General features: G+C 36.5%; 1 protein-coding gene across 1 annotated transcript in view; it reads left to right on the forward strand.

Moving 5' to 3' along the window:
• Positions 1-351: 351 nt before the first annotated feature.
• MUC6 (mucin 6, oligomeric mucus/gel-forming) overlaps positions 352-14,031 on the forward strand; it is a 60,790-nt gene continuing 47,110 nt past the window's right edge. The window contains exons 1-6 of the mRNA XM_063332820.1: positions 352-403; positions 6,020-6,082; positions 9,348-9,588; positions 11,146-11,272; positions 12,426-12,513; positions 13,664-13,773. Coding sequence (XP_063188890.1) covers positions 352-403; positions 6,020-6,082; positions 9,348-9,588; positions 11,146-11,272; positions 12,426-12,513; positions 13,664-13,773 — 681 coding nt within the window. The remainder of the gene's footprint in view (positions 404-6,019; positions 6,083-9,347; positions 9,589-11,145; positions 11,273-12,425; positions 12,514-13,663; positions 13,774-14,031) is intronic.

The raw sequence follows: 14,031 nt of genomic DNA on the forward strand, positions 1-14,031 counted from the left end.
CCAAATTTGTTCAGTAAATGCAGTAGTATGTGTTTGAGCTGCTACAAATAGAAGCCATTATAAAAACCTTGTAAGAATGATAGTGAACTAGAGGAGGTTTGTGTTTTCTTTTTTCTTTTCTTTCTAAATAGCATTTAGATGTGTTGAACTTGATAAAGAGGAGATCCTGTTTGGCGGGTACTCTGCTGTTGCCGTTTCTGAAAGCCATGAGAATGAGGGAGGGCATTGCAATTCTATATATAAAGCATCCAAGCTTGAAGAGGTAAGCCTAGAAAGTGGCAGCAGCAGCAGCACTGCCCATTTGGAACAGAGGAGAGTACTGAAAAAAACTCTCCAGTTAGGGCATGCATCATGTTTCCAACAGTAATACTGCTCATCTTCTGCAGTTTTCTGCAATCTGCCGGTAAGTCCAAGTCTTCCTCTTGGTCTATGATTTGAAAGAAAATACGCATGCATTGAAACAAAGTTGATGACTCCATTGTAATATTACAACACATGAGGTTTAGGTCTTGCTCTCTTTCCCACAAACGTGAGAATTAATTTTATACATTTTCTTCTTCCTCACTGCATCTTAAAACACAACTGCATATTTAATAAATACATCGGTGAAATGGAACTATTTGTTCTTAATTTTTTTAGAAACATGGTTACTGATCTGTTGGATCGTTCTGTAAAACTGCTTCCCTAGATACAGGATATAATTTTTAATGTACTTATGTTGTGTTTCCAAGCTGCCAAGTGCCTTCATCTTTCAGATGTTCATGATGCAGTGCTCTAGTGATGTCATTGTGGAAGCTGTGTATCTTCTATGTAGAGTGATGATCAGAACCTTTTTCCTTTGTTATGCAAACTGCAAAAAATATTTTAAGTATGAGCTATGTGATGGCATTACTTTGTTGAAGAATGATGTGATAGAAAGAATCCTGTGCTGGAAAACGGGCAAATGATGCCAGTCTAAAAATTTTACATGACTCTTAAAACATTCATCCATATATTATTGAATATAATTTGGTCTTTTAAAGCGCTCTGTCATATTTTTTTGTTCCAACCTATCTGAATATCAGATGACTGTAATCTGTTAAAAAGACTTAACAAGTAAGTTCATCGAATCTGTAGCTACTTTGCCTTCTCTACTTATTGCTCTTCCTGTAGTGTTTTCAATGGATTCTTTGAGGGTGAGCCGTTTTTGCCGTGGTTGGACATTGCTTAAGATAATGGTTTCTTTTTATTTCTTCTGTATATTCTTTGTAATTATCCATTGTTACAGTTCTGATTTCAAGAACAGGTTGCAAGCTGCTAAAAAGCATACTTCACTTGCTTTAGTTTGAACAAAGTTAAATTTATTTCCACTGTATTGTTTACTACATTTAATGAGCCATATAGTTCAAATTGCGCGAGGACATGTATTACTCTTAAATCACTGACTTAAACTACAGCACTAAAAAAACCCTAAAATATAAGCAACTCAACCCTTTTGTAGACTCTCGGAGCCAATTTCTAATCTCATCTTATATTGTTATAAATCAGGTATTAGCACTATTATAACCAAGATCAAGTCAAGTACCTGAACGTGGGTCCTAACCACAAACACAGATGCCTGCAAGTTCTTAATCTACATGACTTCATATGTTAGATGAGTAGATGTATTACTATAAATACTAATATTCACAATCAAATGGCAAATTACTGTCAGCTCCTACTTAGCCACAAGCTTTATGTATAAACAATTACAAATAGGGCCTCATCTATAAATGATTGTGTTGTCTAGAATGGAACTTCAGTTGAATTTAAACATAAAAGCCTAAAAGTAGAATCTAGGAAGTTCTTACAGGGCACTTTTAGCTTTGGGATGTATCAACATTTTGGGGCCTTGAAATGCCACGCGAGGTTGGAGACTGGGAAAACAAATAGAGATTTCATCTGTCAAGCAAGATTTTGAAATCAGACAATTTTTGGTGGCATGTCTGAACTGTAAGACGTTGATCTGTATGTTCTGAAAGTGGCCAACGTGCAAGATGCTCATTGTTTTGAACTCTAGACACAAGTCTTGTCTCTTCAGAATGAGTTAAATCAAAGCAAAGCGATTCTCTTCATGGATCTGCATCCAAATTCCTTATCTCGAGTCTGTTTCTAACTAGAAATGTAAATATTAATTCTAAGAACATATATTTGATGTGAAGTCTGATGGAAACTGGAAGACCCACTTCCTCTTTCCCTTGATAATTCAAGAGAAACAGTAAACATGCGTTAGCCTGATTAAAAAACCTACAGAAGTTTAAAACCACTTTAAAACGGCTAGTTCTATCTTTTACTTAATAAGAGATGCTGATTCATCAATTAAATCGAGGCTTCACCACTGTAGCTATTTCAATAGTCAAAACTGCAGGGAATCCTTAAGAGATGCGTAGGTACAGTTGTGATATTTTTTTCTTACTAAGTATGTAACTAGGAAGTTACCTTGATTTATGTTGTTCAGTTATCTTGTTTTGCAAGAGAGAAAGGGAGTTAATAGTTTCATATTGAAGAGAAATCATCGCAGACATGTGCAACTGATTGCGAGTGTTACAGCTATGACTCTAGCACTACCCTTCCTGCTAAATTTCATTTTCAGCTTATATAATTTATTTTAAAGTTCTTGTCTTTTCCAGCACTTCTGACATTTCAACATATTTTTTTTGTCCCAAATTAGAAAATTAAAAATGAACCCTTTACAGAACAGAAATCCTAAATTATTTTTGTTTGGAAGTACAAAAAAAAAGGTTTCATTTTCATGTTTTACATCAAACAGAAATGTTTTGTTTTCATTCATTTAGCTGATGTGAAATACTTTGAAGTCATTACAACATTAAATTGTACTTTCCCATAGGGATGTCTCCTATACTGTAGTATAGGAACAAAATTACTTATTCCTTCATAGTAAGTCAGGTTCCCTGTCTGGATTGTATTGCTGTCATGAACTAGACAGACTGACCACACGGAAACTGCACTTTGACAGATACAGTTCTCAAGGAAGTTGGGATAACTAGCGTAGAGTAGGAGTTCAAAGTAAAACTTCCTTTATCGAAGAAAAGTGAAAGTCTATTTAAAGTTCTATTGAGCTAATTCAAAATTAAGTATTTCATGTCAACTCAAAATCATCCCATTTCTCAAAGGAAAACAGAATACTTGCAGTAGTAGTAAAATGTCAGCAAGGAAGATTTCAGTGGTTTAGAAATCTCATTTACCACTAAGATAACCTTTTCAGTGGAAAATTCCTAAATGGTTGCTAGATACAACTTCTGCATCGGGCCATAGGACTTGCTGCATCTATACAGTCTGCCATTTCATGTGGTTGTGAATGGTTAATAACATCGCCAGGATGATTTTACTGATCTCTTCAGAGTTAACTGTGAGAAAAAGAATGTAAATGCTGAGAATAATTACCGTACTGTAATTAGTTTAATAGTTTGATCTGACAGGATACAGACTGATTGGCAGATAGTCAGCAAATGGCTCTGTATTTGTTTTACTAGCCATTCTTTTAACACAATATTAAAGTGTTATATTATATAATATAATAAGTGTTAAAGATTTAATATCCTTAGTTATTTTCAATATCTCTTGCATACCTCCATGTAATCTAAATATCAAACATGGAGTATTTGTAACAGCTGGAGGCAGCTGTTACACACTGTTAAATCCCATTCATGCAGTGTTCGTAGTTTGGGATTAAACTGTAGTAATTCCAAAACTGTTAAACCAACAATGATAGATTATTGAACAAATGGAGATAGCAAAATCAAGGGGTTCAAAAAAGGCAGCAGCAACTCTAGGTGTAAGGAGTGTTAGCTCAATAGCCACACAAAGTGATTCTGTTACTTTTTGTGGCTCACTAGGAACTTGGAAGGACAGAGGAAGCAGCATGCTGTATTCTGGAGTTGCCTGACAAGTTGCAGGCTGACCACGGAGGGTGTACTGAAACACTGTCAAAATTTCAAACAATTATTGGCCAGTGCTGACTAATTATAGAGGACAGGACAGCGTGAGTAGGATCTACAGTGATTTTCTGATGAGTGTGTCAATACTTTTGAAGTGCAGGCCATGCAGCAAGCATAGCAACTGGCAACTCAACAGCTAATGAGATCGCTTTGTGCTTTTTCTTTCTTGTGGAAATGTTCATGTTTAGTTTATCAAGAGGTTATTATGCTGGTAATTTACTCCAACTTGGAAAAATTATGTTAGCATTGTACTCTTGAGTTTCATTTTTTGTTTGTAGAGCACTGTCCCATTGAAACGGACACAATATCTAGGAAGAAGGATAGAGGGAATACATCTCACTGAACTTCTGCCTTAGCATTTACACCATAGATAGTCACCTAAGGTTTCCTTTACACCAGTGGAGAGAAATAAGTCGTATTGGACTTAGCAAATGTGTATTTCACAGCCCGTGAAAAGAATCTAGACAACTGACTGAGGTAAATGTCATTTAAAGCTACTGGAACAACATTTGGCGTGGGAGCATTTCTGTCACTGAACTTACATCATTGATATATTTCCCCTCTGTTTAGATATTCATTGTATGCAATTCCACCAGAATAGTCTTTAAGCTCTTAAAAGCATAGATTATTTATCCAGATAATGTCTTTTTCAATAAGTATTATTTCAGAGAAGAACTGAGGCATAAACCAATGGGGAAGTTTGAGATGTCTGGATCTCAGATTCAAAGCAAAAGCATGTGCCGAAACACTTATTCTCCAGGCTGCCCTCTCGTGCCTTAATCTAGCCATACGTACAAGACAGAACCTCACCTGTTTTCCTGCAATCATTGAGATATCACATGATAAGTATTACCTTACAGTCAGCAGGATAGCGTGGAATTGGGTCAAGAGTCTGTTACAGTTGGTTGGCTCCCTAGGGGCTTCTCTTCAGTATATAGGGAAGCAAGAGAAGCCCACAGAGCTGTAGTGTATAGATATGTGTGCAGACTTGGCCTGGCTTATGTGATTAAAGAGACCTTCTGCCATAACATACCTTTCTGTTTTCTCTGTTGCAAAAATTATATGGTTTCTACAGGATATTTGCTCCTGGTATCTGAGAAATACTGGACCTGACAAACTTCAAAAATTAATATCCCCCTGGGTCCTTTTTCTTACAGCTTGCTTTGGTTGGTACCATTCAGCTACTGACTCTATGAAAGCTCACTCCATGCATGCACCACCTCTGTCCCTGCACAGGGCTCACTGCTTGTACGTTGGTGGTGGTGGCCCTTTTCAACATCAATCTTACTATTTTTGCACTTTGGGCAGGAAGCAAGCTGCTAGGCAAAAGAACCTTTGAGTATGTATGAGGACATGGTGCAGTTGCGCACATGCGATACGTCTGGTTCAGTGATAGAAGAGGGACCATAATGGACTCCACATTTGCTAAACGTTCCTTGGCTTCTCATAAACAGAACGGGCTTTGTGAAGAAGTGTGTAGAAGGGAGCAGGTAACAGCTTTCATCATTCTGCCTTAACATGAGCAGCAAAAGCAACAACTCGGCCTGGGGATTTCCCACTCTTCAGCTACGGATTCCACAATTCTCATGAAGAGCACGTGGGACATTACTTTTCCCATATTTGCTCAGTTTTGGCTGTTCCCTCCACTACTTCTACCCAGATGGTGAAATAATAATATACCCTTATTATGAGAATAAGAATCTCCCTCCACTGCTTCTACCCAGATGGTGGAAAGATTTATCACGTGTTCTTTTACTGAGGAACATAGTATTTGAGGGTGGAGTACAGGTAATCCCATATTGCATAGGATTTCAGGCAGCTTTGGGTTAACATTTTACCAGTTGCAGAAGAATTTTTTATTACAACCTGAATTACATGGTTTTCCATTATAATTTCTGTTCAGTTTTCTGTGGCAGGACACAATTCATATGTGCTGAGCTTGATTTGACTTGTACCATGTTTAAAAATAAATAAGCATACAAATATTCAAATTCCTTGTGCTTGGAAGCTAACTTCTTCCTGTTGTTTTTTTCCTTTCACAGCTTTGGAAGGAAATTATTTGCCCCACTTTTTTCTCCAAAAACAGAAAGAATCTCTGCAAAGAAGTAAGTGTGTGATGTGGTATTTAGTATTCACCTTGCAACTATGAGTAACAACTCCATTCAGCATCAGTTCCGTATTGCAGAAGACACTGCACAAAACACATAAGTCCTTGCCTCAAGGAGCATACATTTTAAAGCATTAGTTTTATAAATTCCAAATGAAAAGTTTGCTTGTAATAAGACGGTAAAATATTTTGTCTCTTTTGGTAAGTTTTATACTAATTGGAAAGTGCTTTAGTGTGCCATGCTGAGGTTTTAATGCCTAAGGATAGAAACTGAGCAGTTTAGTAGCCTTTCATATTTAGAAATTTGCTATTGAGGTAATTTGTGTGATCTGTTTGATTTTCATTCCTGCAGATTACTGCCTATTATTACCTAAGAATTTAGGAAGTGGATTCTTTTGATGCTGCAAAATCCAGGAAGTGAAATAAAGCTGATTCTCCATATAGGCTAGGTCTATGAGATTATTTTAAAGATTGCAGATTAAACCAAATTTATGTGCAAGTGAAAGATCAGAATATGGAATGGTTCTTTCTCACCTTTCTAGCCAGCAGCCAGTGGGGAGTCAGGGCGTGGACAGATCTCTGCTTCAACATCCAGCTGTGTCAGCCGAAGGTGCTGTTACCACAGCTCTGGTAGTTTCCCAGAAGTTTTCCCTTAACTCCTAAGAATGCCTTGTGTGCATGCACCCAAATCTGTAAGCAAAATTAACTCCAGCCACCTACTTACTGCAAATTTGTTCTAGTCCTTCTGAGTCTAAGAAATACAAAAGATAGTGAGATACTACTATTTTACTTACTTCCATACTAAAAATGCAGGCCATGCCAAAGCACAAAATAATTAGCGTATTATAGCTTTGAAGTACTAAAAATATTAGCTATCAGGAGTATTGTTAGAAAAGCGGACATCGTTAAGATGTTAACTTGTAATTAAAATGGTAACTTTTGACAGCAGTGATTGTGGTATTTTATGTTACAAAGAAATGTCACTTTGGTTCAAAGGAGGCTGGAGAAGTACTTGGAAGCCAGAGCACAAGGGCGGGTAAGACAAATCCCAATAGTCTCACAAAATCCCCTGAATTTAAGATAATTGGAGACTGAGAGAGTATCTGGGGAAGCATGTGTGTCGGACCTGATGGTCCTGTCGTTCTTACTCTTGGGCAGTCTCTTAATCGTCACTGCTGGAAAACAACCCATAAGCAAGCTACACCAACCCTTTGTCAGAACCAACGCAACTTTTCACATGTTCCTTTCTGAAGAAATGCGAGGCACTGACTTTTCAATTTAAATTTAATTCATTAAATATTTAATTTTTCACATCCATAACAAGATTGAATAAATGTAATCATGCTAACATGATATACTGTATTTCATGCTCTTCCTCTGCTAAGACAGGATGCAGAAAGCATTAACCCTTCTGAAAACACACTAGATCCTTTCTAAAATAAATATGGATAGCAGTCCTAGTATTTTGAAAAATTTTTCTATCATATTCTTTTTACAGACATTCTTCCTAGTAATCTATAATCTTAATGATTTTCATTAAAATACTGTGCTTTACTGTTGCGGACTGTTAAAAAGCAACTGTGTGTACTCCAAAAGTTGCTGCATTTCAGTGGCTGACAATGGGATTCTTAATCTAGTTTGGGGAAAATGCAGAGATGTAGAACAAAAAGAATTATATAAAATGCAAATTTACTATAATGAGAAGCATTTTTTTAGGCAGAAGAAGCAGAGAGTGGCTTGAATTAGGTGAATTCTCATTCAGCATAAGCATGGAAAAGCTACGTGAAGTTCATCCTAAAGGTAAAAATAGTTGAGCACTTCTGATCAGCCAAAAAAAAACAACCTCAGCAACTCATCTCTGTCTTGTGTCTCTTCTTACAACAAAAGGAACAGTAAGGCATGGATATACATAAATGAAAAGAAAATCCCTAGATATCACATAAAAAAAAACTGAACTCAAAAGGAAAATATATGATCTAGTTTTACTTTCCTGAGTTATTGACATTCCCATTTGTTACTTTTCTCTGATAAGATTTAAATAAAATCAAATACACTAAAGACACTCCTATATTTACAGAAAGGGGCACCTGTTGCACTCTGACCATTGTGCAAGCCCAGGTAATCATTCCTTGTCACACTCTAAAAAAGCTGGGGGTTTGCTGGTCAGTATCGCTTAAACACAATATATTCAACTATCTGGAATTGGGCATGAAGGATCAATGATAACAATTAGCCAATTCCTATTTTCCAGTCAGACGTTCGGGACAGCACAGAAGTATGGAAGAGGAGTACTTTTTGCCAACAGGTAACAGCTCATTGGGAAACAGTGTTTTCTACATGACCTGCATAAAAACAGTAGCACTCTTAAAGAGTAAAAAAATGTTTTGGCTTTAAAGCAGTGAATATAAATTGCAGGTAGACTTTGCTAAACTTACCTGAAACTTTGCGCTTCTAAGATACATTGTAAAATACCTGAGCTTCATATAACTCTGTAAGCAGAAATAATTAAAAATTAAAAGTAACAATCTGAGTCTGGAAATACGTAACCAAAGACATGATTTTACTTACTTCAGTAGTTCTAGCAACTTCAGAGGGACTGTTCAAATGCTTTAAGTAGGTATAGAAATAATCTAACATTAAGCGCTGGAGTTGTATCTCTTTTAATGTGATTAATTTCAACCTCCTAAAATCTGTCCATTCAGATGAAAAGTGATTACTTTTTAAAAATGAAAACTGATTAAAACATTCCATATATTTACAAAGCTGGCTGGAACTTTGTCACACAAACCCAGAGCAAAAGAAGTGGGGACTTACAAGTTGGGCTTTGAAGGCTGTGCAATGAATCATGATACAGTAATGCCATAGATAGCTTCGTAACGGTTGTGCCTGAGATGTTAAAGATCTCTCCAGTAGCAAGCTGTTGCCTTTGCAAACAGATCAAGCAGACTGAAACAAGAAGGTAAACCTTTATATTGCCCACGAAGGAGATGGAAGGGTGTTTCCTGAGCTGGGAAGCTAGGGAGCTCTCCTCTGCTAACAGTAAATAAGAATACTGCCCTAACTCCAACTATTGTTTCACTTCCTGACTTGAGAAAAAATTTTGAGGTTACAAACGAAAATAAAAGAGCTAGGATGTTGATTACATAATTAATCTGAGTAGAAACTTACTAGCTTTTTCTGGTATTTACATTTGAAATGGCAATTAGAATGAGCAAATATGCTGTTAGGAAACCTAAATCCATTTTCCTCTTTCACTTTTATAGTTTTGAGCAAGGATTCCTGTTCTACCTGGGGTGGAGGGCATTTTTCAACCTTTGATAAATACCAGTATGACTTCACTGGGACCTGCAACTATATCTTTGCAACTGTATGTGACGAAACCAGCCCAGACTTCAACATTCAGTTCCGCCGTGGGCTGGACAAAAAAATTGCGAGGATCATTATTGAGCTGGGACCTTCCGTTGTCATTGTTGAGAAAGGCAGCATTTCTGTCAGGAGTGTTGGGTAAGATTCTACAAGGAATGGGTGAAAAGTGTTTAAAGGCGGCAAGGAGTTACACAGCAGTTGCACTAAAGAAGACTACTTTGTATCAAAAATGAATTAACAGATTACAGAAGTTAGCACACCTGACTGGACTCTACCGCTATTTCTTCCTATGGAGCATTCACACTCTCTAGATAAATTATTTCATTTGCAGTTATTTGAACCAAGCTTAGAGTACATTTGTATAGGCAAAGGGGTAATAAACTAACCTCAGACCAGAACAGTTCTCACATCTCACATGCTACCAGTCTTGTTTATGCTTCTCTCTACTACAGGCACAGATGAAATGGCTTATACCCTTTAGTATGTATTAGCTGAAATTCCCGTGTTTTGCTTAGAGTTCGTTTTATTTGAGACTTATATAACTCTGAACCCTCTAAAGATAACTAGAGAAACTTTGAACTATACAACCAACAGAGAAATATTGGAGGGGCTTACAAAGAAGTCCTTGTGTATGAAACCACTCACGGTTCACGTTATTCCAAGGATTACTTTGTCCAGAAAATAGCTGTTTTACTGAGGAATTACACTGAATTAATTACCTTTGTGTTCTGCATCATTCATTCTTCTAAACAAATTGCTCCCGTACAAGGAAATTTCTCCAGGGAAGTTTTCAGCTTTTTTGTCAGATAGGTCATGTTGAATTTTTGTCTGTGAGTATATGCCGCTATGGGAAATAATTGACTGTGGATTTTTATACTTACATAGATACAATAACCATCATGATAAAAAGAAAACTTGCAGCTATACCTTAATTTAGCAAACTGTATTTATGAAAACTTCCTTTATTAGTTTATGTGCCAGTAAAACTATATAAATCTATGGGCCTAACCCAATGATCTGCATTTTAAATTTTTGTCCTTACATTAACAAGAACTAAGTGCCTTGACTGACCTGGTCTAGTGTTGCATGTAGCCCTGCTTCATGTGGAGGGCTGGCCTGGGCAACTTCAGAAGGTCGCTTCCAACCAACTTTTCTATGATTGCAACACGTACTTACTGGGTACTTAGCAAAATACATTTGTTCTTTAATGTTGTTGGTTTGTAGCATTAGAATTCAGCCACAATGGTGAAAATCTAATTCTGCTAGAACATTCCCATTTTGGGTGTCTCTAACGTTGTCAGTTTTTAGTCTTCGTAATAATTCCTATATTAATAGGCTGTAGTCCATAGAAGCTCTTCAGCATAATCAACAATAGTTCTACCACAGAAACTGTATTGTTACAAGTTCTTGAAACATATAACTATACCCTAATAAAACCAAACCAAGTGAAGATGCCAAGTCCTGTGCAAACATTTTCACTAGCATAATCAGTATATCTGGTGATTCTTGTATGAAATTGCTGACATTGATTTTCAATCAACAGAAATTTTAATGGTTACAGTTACAAAGGAAAAAAACTATATTTCATATCGCTGCAATTACTCAGATTCTATGTGTATTATAGATAAAGAATATAACTAATACCTGCATAATATTGATACGAGAAGGTGATTTTCTCTTTTCATCATATTACAGTGTCATTAACTTGCCTTACACCAGCAATGGAATTCAAATAGCACCTTATGGGCGCAACATCCGTCTGGTGGCCAAGCTGATGGAGATGGAGCTAGTTGTCATGTGGAACAATGATGACTATCTCATGGTTAGTAAAATGTTCTTATAAAGCAGAAGAGAAAATTCTCAATTACTGGAATGACAAAACCTCTTTAGACTTAATGGGTGGTTTTTGCATGTGTTTACTACTTGGATGTTTATTCTTTTCTGGCTTTCTCCATTCTTCTTGAAATCAACAACTTTGCTTTTATGCCTGCGTGTTCCTTTCACTTCCATCATTGGGAGTTAACTAAAGCCACCAATGTTAAGGTTTGTGGATGCTTTCACGGATTTTAAACGTTCTTCAGGCTATTCGAGCAGCTACAAAGTTTTGCTGAAGGAATGTTGAAGTTGTTTAAAGCTGTTACAATTTAATAGTGTATGACATAGTCTTGTCATTTCTACTGTGCTTCTCCTGGGTATCTTTTGGTTTCAGAACTATGGTGCTCCTACCAGCTCATTTGTTTCTTTCCTTTTTCTGAATCCTTTCATGTTTTTCCTCCAAAATCCGTGATATATTTTAGACAAAAAGATACATTTTCTCAGCATGCCCTTTGATAGTAATGCCACAAAAGACACTGAACTGTAAATTGGTAAGTTTTCTAAAACAGGGTGATTGTTATGTAATAACTTGTTTGGGAGATTCACCAACAGTACTATCACAGATATAACAGGAAATGCTACTGTGGTGGGTACACACTATATTCTATGTGTAGGCAGATTATTTCTTCTGATCTAAAGTTTTCATAATAATTCATTAATTGTAGCCAGCTCTTTACTCTCCAGAGCAACAGGTAATTGAATAACCTTCTTCTGAAAACAGATTTTCTTCCTGTATCCTTCAGTTTCTTAAGAGAACAAACCTGAAATTCGTGCTCTGTCAACAAAGATATGAGCAAGGAAGCAGCATCATTTCCTTTTTCTATTTTTTCTGGCTCCTTAGAATATTATCCCTCTCAATTATCTTAAAATGTCTTAGAATCTTATTCTTTTATTAAATAAAAATCACAACAACCACTGTTTATCTCTTGGGAAAAGAAGTTACTGCTTCCAAAACTATTCCTCCAGTCAAGTCACTGAAATTAATGAGAAGGATCACCTTAATTGGATCCTTGAACTGAATTTGTTTGAGAAAGGTAATGCTGTATAGATAATTTTACTTAGGGTGATCCTTTTAAATGTTTTATTTTATTTTATTTTAGGTTTTGACTGAAAAAAAATATATGGGGAAAACGTGTGGAATGTGTGGAAATTATGATGGTTATGAATTGAATGAATTTGTGAGTGAAGGTAAGATCTGAGGACAAATCAGATGGAAGGAGAACTAGTTAAACTGAATCAAGTTGGAAATTTAATACTGTATTAACATTGCTCTGAGTGCTCACTCAGTTTCAAAATTGAGTAAAGCACTCTCATAGGTCACCAACATAGCATGATTATGCTACACCCTATTATTTGTTATGATGATCATGTTGTGTGTTCCTCAGACAAGTGATAAGGACTTTCTTATATTTCAGAAACAGGTGGTAAGGATCACAGTCTCTCTCACCTGACTTTCAGAACAGTCTAGGTTCATAGCAAGGCATAGTGAGGGAAATGATTACATTAGGCAGAAGAAAGAATGAGGCTATAGTAACAAAAAACATAGTGGACAACAACATTAACATTAAGTGTGTCCCAATAAGGGATCTTTGGAACAAAATAGTTGGTGCTGAGGACTTGACATCGGTGCTATATGTGTTTTGGGGGGTTCACTTCAGAGTCACTCTAATCTGGTCTGTTGAACTAATATCCATTATCAGTTGGAGCTTATTACCCATGCACACATCTTCTGTCTTGGTTTCATCTTAAAGGAACTCTGTATGCCAGGACTACTCCACAATGCAAATTAAATTGTACAGAGTGGCCATGTTTGGAAGATTTGCTTTAAAAGCACATTGTTAATCTGAACTACAGTGTTAGTGTGGAGATGTTAAGTTGCACAGTAAACTAATCTCAGATCAACACAGCCAGGTGCAGTTTTCTATACACATCACAGAAAAGAGTTCTAAAAAGTATACAAGATTTTTTGGGTTGTGATGAGTTTAACCCTACATGTAGCGGAAAATATAAGAATGCGGGATGAGGAGAAGAGGCATGAATTAGCGGCTGGCAAAAGATAACACAGCTTGCAGATAAAGAGTAGCAGCTGGTATCGTGTAGGGTAGTAGAAGTGATAGATTAGGAAATAGCTCAGAGAAATGATCAAGGTGATAAAAGTATGCTTTACTGAACAGACTTCAGATAAAGGGCAAACAAGGTAGTTGCTATCATCAGGAAGATTAATTAGTAGGACCTTTCACCGTCAAAGAGTAGAATCTGAGTTTTGCTACATCACTGCAACAATTCAACAAATCCGTGATGGCTTTTTCCTGACGAATTATAAATCTTCAATTTACAGGTAAATTGCTGGATACGTATAAGTTTGCTGCATTACAAAAAATGGATGATCCATCAGAGATCTGCCTGTCTGAGGAGATACCAGTTCCCAACATTCCTCACAAAAAATATGTAAGAAAGATCTTGGCTTTTCTGCAGCATTATTCTTAACAGACGTGGAAAGATAGATAGAAACCAACAACAGAGAGGCAGTGGTTTTATAAAACTGACTGCCATGAAAATGGATGAAGTCAAAATTTGTATAGCATGATATGAGAAAGAAAAGGAGTTCTTTGCATTAAAATACATTTTGAAAAAGGCCCGTGAGCATTTTTGAAGCTGGATTTATATCACTCATATAAATTTACCAGCATTTAGCTCACAGCTTTC

This window comes from Chroicocephalus ridibundus, chromosome 4 (genome assembly GCF_963924245.1).
Source record: "Chroicocephalus ridibundus chromosome 4, bChrRid1.1, whole genome shotgun sequence".
In the NCBI taxonomy this organism is placed as follows: Eukaryota; Metazoa; Chordata; class Aves; order Charadriiformes; family Laridae; genus Chroicocephalus; species Chroicocephalus ridibundus.